The sequence below is a fragment of the Carassius carassius genome, chromosome 26, assembly GCF_963082965.1.
Source record: "Carassius carassius chromosome 26, fCarCar2.1, whole genome shotgun sequence".
Classification (NCBI taxonomy): domain Eukaryota; kingdom Metazoa; phylum Chordata; class Actinopteri; order Cypriniformes; family Cyprinidae; genus Carassius; species Carassius carassius.
Window position 1 is genome coordinate 20,694,137 of NC_081780.1, and position 13,045 is coordinate 20,707,181.

A 13,045-nucleotide genomic window follows, 5' to 3' on the forward strand; every position below is an offset into this window, starting at 1 on the left:
GTTCGCTGGCACAAATATATTCGCACCTGTACGATCGTTTGCGGAGAGACTGAGAGATTCAGAGAAAGCATTTAATTCCTAGAAAAAAATTGAAACGAAGCTTGGTGTCAACGACCAAGAGTTAATGCAAAAAGCGATGCAGAGAAACATTCGAGACAAGTTTTCCAAAGCCATGAAAAGAACGAAAGGAAAGAGTAAATATATAAGGTAGCAAGTACCAAATACATGTGTTTCAAATAAATGTTACACCATACTGCTGCTGCTGTTTTTCTTTCAATAAGCTTATTTAAAGGGTATACAATAAATAAAATGCAAAACAAACATACAATAATAAACCTTTGTTTTTAACAAAAGTAAATCATGACACTACATAAAATATAAAAAGGTGTAACAATTTATCCAGTTTAATATAATAAATGAACACTTATAAAATAAAGTAACAAACTGACTCCGATATTTTTTTTCCACATCATGCTAAAGTTTTACAGACTATGAGACATTCACACTTCCCATAAAGGATTGATTATGGTTCTTTTGTATTGCAAACATGATACTTGACTCTGAACTGCCTACACTTCATCATTTAATCGTTGTTGTGTTTAGGGGATACGTGTGAAAGTCGCGAGTCATGTTTACATTAATCTACACCCTGCCTCCAGCAGTGGGAGTAAAGTAACGCAGTACTAAAGTTACGCATTACTTTTTAATTTACTTTTTCAAAAAAGTAACGCCAGTTCCTTTGTTTTTCCATTTATTGACTGACAAGTCTCCTATCTCCATATTGGGAGAAATCGTAAGTACAGAGGCATTGTGTGCACTGTGAACATGATGTAGTTCTAGACTAAATGTGAATGGGAATTAATACAGTGAAATGCCAACTCAGAATTTGACATAAACCTGCAATAATTAAATGTTAAATAACACAAATGTATCTAATTCCATTTTATTAACTAATTTATTTGCTGCTGACCTTTGATGATCCAGTTCAACCATACCAATAAGCAAAAATTACTTTAGTTAAAATATTATATTATACTTTATATAAACAGTTGTGCTTCAAGTTTATTTTTTTATTTTTATTTTTTTGCAGGGAGATTGTTCTTCTTCTCCTGTGTTCTACTGTACAGACACAAATTTACTTTTCCTTCAGCCTGAGGTTTATTCATTATAGATTTTGGTGTGAAAGGGCTTTTACATTAGCTATAAATAGAACTTTTTATATTAAAAACAATCAAGCCCTGCTCATATTTAAAAAGTAACGTGAAAGAAACGTAACGTATTACTTTCCATAAAAAGTAACGTAATTATTAACTTTTTTAGGGAGTAACGCGATATTGTAATGCATTACTTTTAAAAGTAACTTTCCCCAACACTGGTTAACACATTCCACAGCTAAAGTAAACAGTCTCATTAGAATTGCTTGTCATCCCATGGAAGAGAGGGGCGGGGTCAGCAGAGCTCATTAGCATTTAAAGGAGCATGCACCAAAATGGGTTGCTGAAAACAGAGGTGTTTTTGAAATGGTAAAAATTGTGTTGTTTTACAGTACCATTGAGAACTTTTAACCAAAGTATGTTATAGTCTTGTAATTAAGAACCTAAAGAATTATATCAACCTGGGCATCCGATAACCCCTTTAAAATAAAATGACCAAAAATACAACTGGACAGAGAAGTTGTCTACTTTTCTTCAGACTTGTTGACTTGACAACACACAATAATTGTCCCTTTGGTGCTTTTTAGACTAATTCACACCACACTGACAGACACGGACCAACACTGACAATCACCAGACTTTTGTATGTTATTTAAACATTCATGATCTGAAAAAAAAAAAGTTTGAAGATGACAAATGAAAAACACTGACAAATGACAACAGTATTTTCTGAGACAGTTACTGTATCATTCCTTGAAAATTTCATAATGTAAACACTAATAATATTGTTATACACCAGCTCGCTGTTGTGCTGTCAGTCGAACTTATTGAATATTCCTTGAGAAAGACTTCAGCAGGGTCTTAATGGCATTATGTTTTTCAATTGCATCATAAATTCATAAAAACACATGTGACTATTGCAGTGCAAAAAAAAACAAAAAACTTTTGTCTATATAAAGTTTTAATTTTTAATTAAATGTTCTTTTTGTGTGAAATTTTCTTGTGCACATGTGAAAGTGTTTCACTTTAAGGGTTCTGTATTTTCTAACATGACTTATTATATAATATAAATATTGTTGGTGTTTTAATTTTATGTTTGTGAAGATATTAAGAGCTTTCAAAGGTCCTTAATACCAAATGTCACTTTAGGGGCCCAAAATGTTTCTTTTAATCATACGTGCTACAGTTTTGTTGATGTATAGGAAAAGGAATATTATTTAAATTGAATAAACATGCAACTGTAACAGTGGCTGTGTAAATGTTGTAAATGAACACTGAGTTACTGGAGTGTTTCTTTGTTCCAGACTTCAGATGCTAGAGGCCATCTGTAAACACTGGGAAGGGCCCATCAGTCTGGCCCTCTACCTCTCAGACGCTGAAGCCCAGCAGTTCCTGCGATATGCTCAGGGCTCTGAGGTCCTGATGAGCAGGAGCAACGTGGGATACCACATAGTCTATAAAGAAGGCCAGTTCTACCCTGTTAACCTCCTGCGTAATGTTGCAATGGGGCAGGTCAATACACCTTACATGTTTCTATCGGATATTGACTTTTTGCCCATGTATGGACTCTATGAGTACCTCAGGTGAGAAAACCCAAATTTACAATGGTAAAACATTGTTGGTCATTTTATGTTTCATCTCATCAGAACTGATATCTATAATTTTCATAGGTACTGAATAAATTTTCATACTGTACACAATTTCATTTATTTCAATTTCATAGAACTGTGGATTATTCTAAGGTGCATTTTGTGAATGTTTTTTGAATCATTTAGTGTTTGAAAATGTTACTTATTTCAACAAAATCATCTTTTTCCACTTAAGGTCCTGTATATATTGTCAAAATTTATTGTGCTTTTTTCTTTCTTTAAGGAAAATAGTCTAAAACAGTGTTCAATAACTGAGCTTGACAATATAACAATGAAATACTGATTAAATAATGTGCGTAAACCACCCCCCACCAAAAAAAAAACATTTTGTTAAATATAATTTTTTTTAACCCCTTAACTTTCACTCACATTTTTGAACATTGACTTTGTAGTGCACGATCCAAACTTACATTTTTATAATTCATGAATGAAAATATTTTGTAACATATTTATGTACCATTTACATGGTAATGAAGTGTCTGATTTTAAAATGTGTTTTAAAGGATGAATTTTGAGATTTTAAGTTTTCAGTCCATATATAACTTCTGATGATTTCTAAAATGTGATAGAGAAAAAGGCAACAAAGAAGTCTTTTTTTTTTAAACAAAGGTCAAAACTCCAGTTATAATTTCGATTTTTGAGGGTGCACTCTTGTCATAAATTAATCGATTACTTTTCCTACATTATTTTTAACAAAAAATATTGGTAAAATATATATTTGGGAGTCATTTACTGTATATTAAAGCATGTTCTTCATTTTTGGTGCCAACAAAATGTTTTTAGGTTGTGAACAAGATGTGTACAAGAGTACAATCCATTACAATCCACTCCACGAGTATTCCATCTTTTTTCTGTCTCAGGAAATCGGTTGTTCAGCTTGATATGGGGAACACTAAAAAGGCTCTTGTGGTTCCAGCATTTGAAACTCTGCGCTATCGGCTGTCCTTTCCCAAATCAAAAGCAGAGCTCCTATCACAACTCGACATGGGCACTCTGTTCACATTCAGGTGATTAATCTAAGAAAAAAGAAAACTGTAATTAATTCAAAAGTAATGGCAGATCAGGTTTTCTCTGATGTGATGGAGTCATTCATGCTTCTTTTATAACAGTTAATATAAATTATTCGATTGAACCAACCAATCTGAATAGTATTTATTTAGAATTCTTGGCAGTTTTACTTATTAAAGTTAATATTGATTTACTAAAGTGAAGTGATTTGCTTGTCCACAGATATCATGTCTGGACAAAAGGTCACGCTCCAACAGACTTTGCCAAATGGAGAACTGCTACAACACCGTACCGAGTTCAGTGGGAGGCCGACTTTGAGCCGTATGTTATGGTCAGAAGAGAAAGCCCAGAGTACGACCGGCGCTTTGTGGGTTTTGGGTGGAATAAAGTAGCTCACATCATGGAGCTGGACGCTCAGGTAACACTTATATTCATTAAAGGAATAGTTCACCCAAAAATAACAATTTGCTCACCCTCAGGCAATCCAAGATGTAGAGTTTTTTGTCATCGATGTCACCAATGGATCCTCTGCATTGAATGGGTGCCGTCTGAATGTCCAAATAGGTGATAAGAACATCGCAACAATCCATAAGTAATCCACATGACTTCAGTTCATCAGTTAATGTTTAATGAAATAAAAACCTGCATGTTTATAATAAATCCATCAAGGCATTACAAATCATTGTAATTCAAATAATTTAAATTCAAATCTCATCTGAATCAGGAGAGAAATATGTACAGATCAGGTACTGTTTACAAGCAAAAACAGTCCAAAAGGTCAGCTCTAAACAATCATGTCAGTGCATTTTGACGTGAGAGGACAGAAGGGATTGACTTGGGGTGGCGGTTTAAACGTTAAAACACTCGATGATGGATTTGTTTCTTACAAACAATGCTTTTCCATTTACAAGATGTTAATTATAAAATGTTAACTGATAAATTTGAGTTATTTTTATCAGCTGTTGAAACTTTATGCAGAGAATTCATTGGTAAGCAAGTGATGTAATGATTAATTTCTCCAAATCTCTTCCGATATAGAGTAAATTTCTTGTATTGCTTGAGCAATACAAATTTTGAGCAAATTTTCAACATAATGTTATTTTTTTCATCAACTGTTTCTTTAATGGACCATTTTCACGTGTTTTTTTTTTTTTTTTTTTTTTTTTCAGTTCCATCACACAAAGACTTAATTTGAACAGAAAAACATTGCACACCTCAAAGCATGCAAAACTGCAGCAACAACAAAAATTACAATTGAATACAAACGTACATATAAACAAAACAAATAAAAATAAGAAGACAAAAAAAGCTACAAATTAAATAAATAAAAAAATAAAAACTGCATTAGGGCAATTACATAAATTTGAAAAGCTTTAGAATTTGTATTGTTTTTAAAAGCTTCTTATTTTGTGATCTTATATCAAAAAGGGTTTCAAAATATATTTTAAGATCAGTGTTACAAAATGTAATATATGATGGTTTCTTTTGAAATATTTTTGACTTATGAATATAAAACTTTGCTAAGATAATTAACAGATTAATAATATACATATGTTTATCAGAAAAAGATGGGTTTTGATAACAAAGTAAAATATCGTGAGGTTCTAAATAAAGGACTTTGTTTATTTTTTTTGTTATGTCTATTTTAAAGTCAACCCACAAAGAAATAGACAAAGGGCAATAGAAGAATAAATGTTCAATATCCTCAACAGATGCATTACAAAAGGTACACTTATCACAAACACTATGAATATATCTGCTAACAACTGCATTTACAGGATAACATCTGTGAATAATTTTGTAAAGTACTTCTTTTACTTTATTAGAAATTACATATTTATATGGCAGCATCCAAATGTTGCGCCAAGATATACATTGAGGTTTAAGCCATTTTGATTTACATGGAGGACTGGATACAACATTAAGGGAGTTTCTTATAAAACTATTATTAAAACGCTTGTCAAAAATAGAGAGACCATTTACAAAAAGTTGGAGATTTTGTCGGCTTGTATTATTGATATTTACATCAGAGGATTTGGTTAAAATTAGTATGCCACTATGAATAGCCTTGATTACTTTGTTAAATTCTTTTTCACTTACAAAAAAGCCATATTTTGTAATAAAATTAGGATAAGTGTATAATTGCCCATTATTGTCAATAAGCTGGTTTACAATTAATATGTTATGCCGAACCCAATTTTCCATATATAATGACTTGTTACTATGAGTGATATTACCATTGTTCCATATAAAACACCTACTAGGAGAAAAATTATGTTTGTACTAAAGTGACCAGTAAAGCAATGCTTGTTTGTGATAATTGGCCAAGGCAATGGGGAGTTTACCAGTTATATAAGGACACTGCAGCAAAAAATGTAATCCCCCAAGTTTTTCAAATAAATAATATGGGACAATGTTGAAAATACTTGTCTGATTTTTTAAAAAGTTTTTAAGCCAGTTAATTTTTTAAATTTGGTTGAAAATTGTAAAATTAAGAACATTTAACCCACCATCAGATAGTTTATTAATAAGGACACTTTTTTATTTTATGAGGCTTGTTTCTCCAGATGAAATTAAAGAGAATTTTATCCATTTGTGAGCATATAACCTTTGGGGCATTAAGTGAAGACAGGAGGTATGCTGCTCTCGAAAGACCTTCTGCTTTACTTAATAAAATTCTTCCCTGAATAGAAAGATCTCTTGCCAACCATGAATTATACCTTTTTTGCATTTTTTCGATAACGGGTATAAAATTTGAGTTGACCATTGCATCAGTATTTTTAGAGATTTTGATACCCAAATAGTTTAACATGCTCTTAACAGGAATATTACATACAGTGGATAGGTTGTTATTTTTGAGCAGTAGGATCTCATATTTAGATAGATTTAAATTCAATCCAGAGAATTTAGAAAAACTATTAATGATATTCAAAGCCAGAGGTACCTCCGAACTATCACTAAGAAAAATTGTTGTGTCATCAGCAAGTTGCGATATTTTGATTTGTCTTTCATTAACTGCAATACTTTTGAAGGAATGTTCATTTATCATATTACTTAAAACTTGAGCTACAACCAAGGAAAGGAATGCAGAAATTGGATTTTCACAGTTTGCAGTGATGCATTTTTTCTGTTATTAACATTGTAAATGTAGTAAAGTTTTTTTTTTATTGTATCTTTTTAATGCACATTTATAATACTTTATTTTGTGATATTAACTTGCCATTAAATTACAGAAACTAGTTAATGCTGCTGTGAGTATTTCTAATACTCTTAATACTGAGGGAAGGATGGCAAATTTGACATATTTCTTGTCTACAGTGTGATTGAACTATTACAATAACACACACAAATTTTTTTTAAGTGTTTATGTGCGATTTGAGATGGCAGTCAGAATTGAGAACTGTTCTTCCCTTTCAGTTGGTCACTCTCGACGTCACGTCAGTGACCGACAAATTGGTATATCGTTTCAATAGACCAATCTACTTCGAGTGTAAACTAAACGAGCCAGTGCACATTGGTATGCAATTATTGCATCCAGCTGCCAATGATCACAGCGTGAGTATAATAAGGCAGCAGGTGCAATGCATACCAGCTTTTTGCTTCGGAGTCGAGCGTTAGTATCATTTTGCTCGTGTCTGCTGTAAACTACAAGTTCAGCACACTCTCGGAAGCATCGTGTGTTGGCAAGACGGCGCTTCAGCGGTGGTCGTTTCCGAGTCAAGTGGGTTGTGCACTTCAGGCTGCACTACCCCCTGTCGTGTTGCAAGCAGCCAGTTCCCCTGTGCACCTCAGCACTAAAAGAGCATTTCCTAAAGAGCAAATTTCTCTAAAAGAGCTTGTCCTTATAAGGCGTTTCTGGGTGCAGTCGTTACCTGGCAATGGGTGATGGTCATGATCGCTGCCTCATGTGTCTGGGCATCAAGCATGCTGAGGTGGCCTTCGCGGATGAGTCATGTTCCCACTTAGGGAAGATGACCATCTTGGACCTGCGAACCAGGCTCTGCTACCTTGAGGGGGGTGAGTCCTGTTGCCACTGCCGCGATCTGGGGCATGTTCTGGCGGCCGACAGACGAGTACCACTTTCAGCAGTAGTGCGGGTGGTTTGAGAATTACAGTGGTGGCAAACCCCACAGGGAACCAACTCTCTAGGGACCATCACTCCTCTTGCAGCTCCAATTCAGTGGAGCAACCCATGGAACGCGCTGGGCCCTCTTCAAAGAGCGTACCAGCGGTATCCAGTGGGCCTCCCCCCGACCAGATGTCAATCTCTGCATCGGAGGGAGAGCTGTCAGATAAAGATTTGGCCACGCTGCCGTCCTCTGGGAAATCTCCACCACGTCCTGAGCCCTCGAGTCTGGTTGAATTGAGGGACATCGACATTCCTTAATGCCCCTGTGCCCGGCGGGCAGCTGCAGCCTCCACCCGTCCACCAGCCACAGCGCCCCAGCCTGCTTGTTGCTGAGGGAAGCCACCCTGCGCCCCCGTTCCCGTACCGCATCCGCAGTAGCCTCCAGCAAGTGGTGCCTTAGAGCTGGGCATACCCTCACCCTGTGGTCAGATCTTACGTTCCTCTGGGCAGAGGTGCTCCTAGAGCAGATCTCCAGGCATGCTGTGGTTCACACGGATGCCTCCACCACTGGCTGGGGGGGCCACGTACAACGGGCATGCAGTCTCGGGGGTTTGGATGGGCCCACAGCTGCAGTTGCATATCAATTGCCTAGAGTTGTTAGCAGTGCGCCTTGCCTTGAACCATCTCATATGTCGGTTAAGAGGTAAGCACGTGCTGCGCCCTTGCGTACATCAACCGACAAGGTGGTCTGCGATCCCGTCGCATGTGGCAACTCGCCTGCCACCTCCTCCTTTGGAGTCGGAAGGTTCTGAGGTCACTTAGTGCTGTTCACATTCTGGGCCTGCTCGACCGTGCAGCCGACGAGCTGTCTCGAGCAATGCTCCTGAGAGAATTGCGACTCCATCCCCTGTCGGTCCAGTTGATTTGGAGACAGTTCGGAGCCACTAAGGTAGACCTGTTTGCTTCCCCAGAGACCTCTCACTACCAGTTGTTCTACTCCCTGACAGAGGGAACACTCAGCATGGACGCACTGGCACACAGCGGGCCGCGGGGCCTACGCAAATATGCATTTCCCCCAGTGAGCCTTCTCGTACAGACACTGTGCAAAGTCCGGGAGGACGAGGAGCAAGTCTTGCTAGTGGCACCATATTGTCCCACTCAGACCTGGTTCCCCAAACTAGTGCACCTCGCGACAGCCCCTCCTTGGCCCATTCCTCTCAGGAAGGATCTACTGACTAAGAGACGGGACATTGTTTGGCACCCATGTCCAGACCTTTGGAAACTCCATGTCAGGTCCCTGGACAGGATAGGGAGGTTCTAGGTGACCTACCCCAGGATGTAGTGAACACCATCACTTCTGCAAGAGCACTGTCTACGAGACACACTTACGTCTTGAAGTGGAACCTATTCGTCGAATGATATTCTTCTCGCCAAGAAGACCCACAAAGATGCCCAATTGCGGTCGTGGTTTCCTTTCTGCAGCAAGGGCTGGATAGAAGGCTGTCTCCCTCTACCCTCAAAGTCCAGGTTGCCGCTATTGCTGCATACCATGACCCTGTGAATGGGAAGTCTTTAGGTAGGTATGACCTCGTCATCAGGTTCCTTAGAGGGGCCAGGAGGTTAAATGCCGTCTCTAAGCAGAAGAAGGCCCACTGGATTGTGGATGCCATAACCCTGGCTTATCAGGCACAGGGTGTGCCCTGCCCATTCAGGTTGCGACCTTACTCAGCTAGAAGTGTTGCATCCTCCTGGGCGCTGGCTCATGGCACCTCACTGACAGATATTTGTAGAGCTGCGGGCTGGGCGACTGATACATGTTCTCTAGGTTCTATAGCCTTCGAGTAGAGCCGGTATCCTCCAGTGTTCTCACCTTAAGCGGGTAGTGGCACAGAGAGGCCCCGGTTAGTGTCGGCTTGCTAAAACTGCTCGAGAGTGTCCATACTGTAGAACCTGTTGAGATCCTCCATCACTCTAGGGAGCTGGACGCAGTGGAATTTCCAGTGCCAGGCCTTCATGATGAATCCGTGAGAACTGTGGAAATTTCACCTCACCTCAAATTTCTCCATATACACCTAAATGGATGTTATATGTGTATTTGCTTTCGAAAACTCCTTCAGGAAGGATGGGGCTTCCACAGTGTCCCTGTTCCAAGCGGAATGGGTACGTTTTTTCCAGTGTTGCATGTATTGCACCTGCTGCCTTATTATACTCACACGGTGATCAACGGCAGCTGGATGCAATATTTGCATGCCAATGTTCATTGGCTCATTTAGTTTACACTCGAAGTAGATTGGTTTTTCTAAGCGATATCGCAATTTGTTGGTCACCAACATGACGTCTCTGTTCCCTCCTTTAGGGAACGAGGATTACCATGCGTAACTGAGACGTTTAAGTGGACTGGTTAATGGTCATGATTCAGTCAGTCTTGAAATATTTAATATCTTAAATCTCTTTTTGTTTAGTTGATGGTCTTATTTGCTGTGAATTGACTAATCTTTCAGCATGATAAATGCTGTTCGTTGTGTTATTTTCAGGAGTACGAGTTTGTGGTTCTGCCCAACGCCTACATGATCCACATGCCCCACGCGCCCAGTTTTGACATCACCAAGTTCCGCTCAAACAAACAGTACCGTGTTTGTCTGAAGACACTGAAGGAGGAGTTTCAGCAGAATATGTCTCGGCGCTACGGTTTCGCCGCGCTTAAATACATGACAGTGGATAACAACAGCTAGCCGAGCACATTGTTCAGCAAACCGATTAATTAACTGCCATGAGCTGATGAAGTGCTGTGTGACAGCGCCTGTATAGATGTGTTCAGTGAAACTGAGATTGCAGGGTCATTAGGAAGCATTGCTCGGGATCATCCATTCATTCAGGGATCCGATAAGACGTTTATCAGTGGTGTTTGACAAAGGTGCCGAGAAATAAACTGCTGATTAGAAGTCATTGATGAACTTTTTTTGAGAAGGCAAACAGATCCCAAAAATGGTAACTTCTAGAATAAATAAGGTCTGTTGTTACTTATAAACGATGAACTATAACACTGATGCACTTCAGATTAAAGCCTTGAATCTGTTTGTCTTTGTCAACCTGTCTGTCTTTCTTCCTTTCTAACCATTTGCCTTGCCTGTCTGTCAGTCTTTTTATTTTTTCTGCCTCTGTTTCGAAGCATCCGTCTATATTTTTTGCTCGTCTAAATATATATATATATATCTCAGTTTATCTTTGTTTGTCTACCTAGTTTACCCATTTATCAGTCCTTTCTGTTTGGTTTTCTCCCTCTGTCTCTGATTCTGTCTCCCTTTTATTCATCCCTACAATCAGTTTATCTCTCTACCTGTCTGTCTAACAGTTTCGCTGTCTATCTACAAGTATCTTTATATCTACATCTATGTCTGTCTATCTCTGTCCAACAATCTCTCCATCTAACAATCTGTCTAAATCTGCCTCTAGCTGTCGGTATCTCATTCTGTTTGATGTCTGTATCAGTCTAACAAGTCTAACAAAGGCGATTTGCAGATTCATTAAAAACAAACCTTACAATCACTTCTTCTGTAGGTGAAGCTGGATAATGAATGATTAACGCGAACATAGACACATTTATGTAGATCGGGGTTGCATTCTCTTCAAAAACAAATGTAATCCCATGCATCTTCAGAGGCTCAGATGTCAGAAGTAAATGACGACTGCTATGTTCATATATTACATCCAACAACAGAGCACCTCAATCGCTTAGGAGACATTCTTGTGTACATCTGCTCTGGCAGTGAAACAATGGTGGACTGATGACAGCTCTCTCAGGGCGGCTCTATAAGGTAAAACACCAGTCCAGTCTGTGCTGAAACGCCACTGTCAATCAAACTATTGTGGGAGGGGCGTGTTTATGTGAAGACACACTGAAGGCATCTGAGATTGGCTCGATTTGAGAAAGGGGTAAACATTTGAGCAGATCTTGGGTGGGTGGATTTTTAGCATTTTAGGGTGGTTGTGTACATGCACTGCCAACACACATTTCAGTTCAAACAACTTGTATAAGAACATGTAGCATCATATGCTTCATTGTTAAACTATCTATTTCTCTCTATCTCGATCAAACTATATCCAAGTATCTGTCCATCTCTCTTCCATTTAGTCTGGCTATATCTTTAACAATGTCTCATTATCTAATAATCTGTCTGTATCTCTTTACATCTGTTTGTCTGCATCTCTCTGTCTCTTTCCTTTTAACAACCCATCTTTATCTCAACAGCCTCTCTATCTAACAATCGGTCTATAACAGTATTTTTTTTTTTTTGTAATGCCTTTATTATAATAAGACAGATCAAATCTGACAGGAAGCAAAGTGAGGAAGAGAAAGGGAGCCGGGATCGGGAGTCCTCGAGTAGGGATTCGAACCCGGGTATATCGGCACGCTGCCCAAAAGGCTTTATTTATCTATTTATCATCAAACTGTTGAACAATCTAAATATATCTGTCTATCCTCTTATATACTTCTTAAATAAATCTCTCTGTCTTTATGTGATCTGCCTGTCTAACAATATGTTCATATCTGTTTGTCAGTCTGTCTTATCTCAAATATTTGCTTCAACAGTTTACAACTATTTACTCTTTCTCTCTTTCTTTCTCTCTCTCTCTCGATTCAAGGTTTCTTTCTCAGTGTTGAAAGTGGTTGTGTGTGGTGAAGTAGTTGGATATGTGTTAATTCTCAGTGCAGATGTGAACAAATGTAATAAACGGGGATCTTCATTCCTCGGACTGGCAATAATACGTAAAGAGAGGCCAAAGTGAACTCTTTATTGACATATTAGAGATGGGTATTTAAGTGTTACTGACTGTCATTCTCCATCAGAGGGCATCACACACCACACTAACGGACTCATGCACTCAAATACAGGCTTAATTAACATACTTATTGATTTTTTTTTCATAATTTGTTAAAGATAGTTGATTTAGAGTTGATGCTGATGCAGTAGCAGAACATGTCATAAGTGTGTTTTGTTGTTACTTTGTACGCTGACTATCAGCCAACAACATGTCTGACTCAGGCTCCTGTTGATATTTTGCCTTTTTTGCCATCCTGACAGCACACAAACTCAACTTTTCAGAGACATCTATGTATTAGTTCTCATATGCCATCCCGTCTGATGTTATACTGACATTCAGCA

At 38.3% G+C, this 13,045-nt stretch overlaps 1 protein-coding gene across 3 annotated transcripts in view; it reads left to right on the top strand.

Moving 5' to 3' along the window:
* Positions 1 to 10,826, top strand: part of LOC132105955 (xylosyl- and glucuronyltransferase LARGE1) — a 64,462-nt gene extending 53,636 nt beyond the window's left edge. For 2 of the 3 annotated variants that reach the window (XM_059511525.1, XM_059511526.1), the window contains 4 exons: positions 2,459 to 2,737; positions 3,664 to 3,810; positions 4,034 to 4,229; positions 10,415 to 10,826. In XM_059511525.1, coding sequence (XP_059367508.1) covers positions 2,459 to 2,737; positions 3,664 to 3,810; positions 4,034 to 4,229; positions 10,415 to 10,612 — 820 coding nt within the window. In that variant the 3' untranslated portion in view covers positions 10,613 to 10,826. Of the gene's footprint in view, positions 1 to 2,458; positions 2,738 to 3,663; positions 3,811 to 4,033; positions 4,230 to 4,290; positions 4,376 to 10,414 lie in introns of all 3 variants that reach the window. The other variant, XM_059511527.1, reaches the window with a different exon arrangement.
* Positions 10,827 to 13,045: the final 2,219 nt, after the last annotated feature.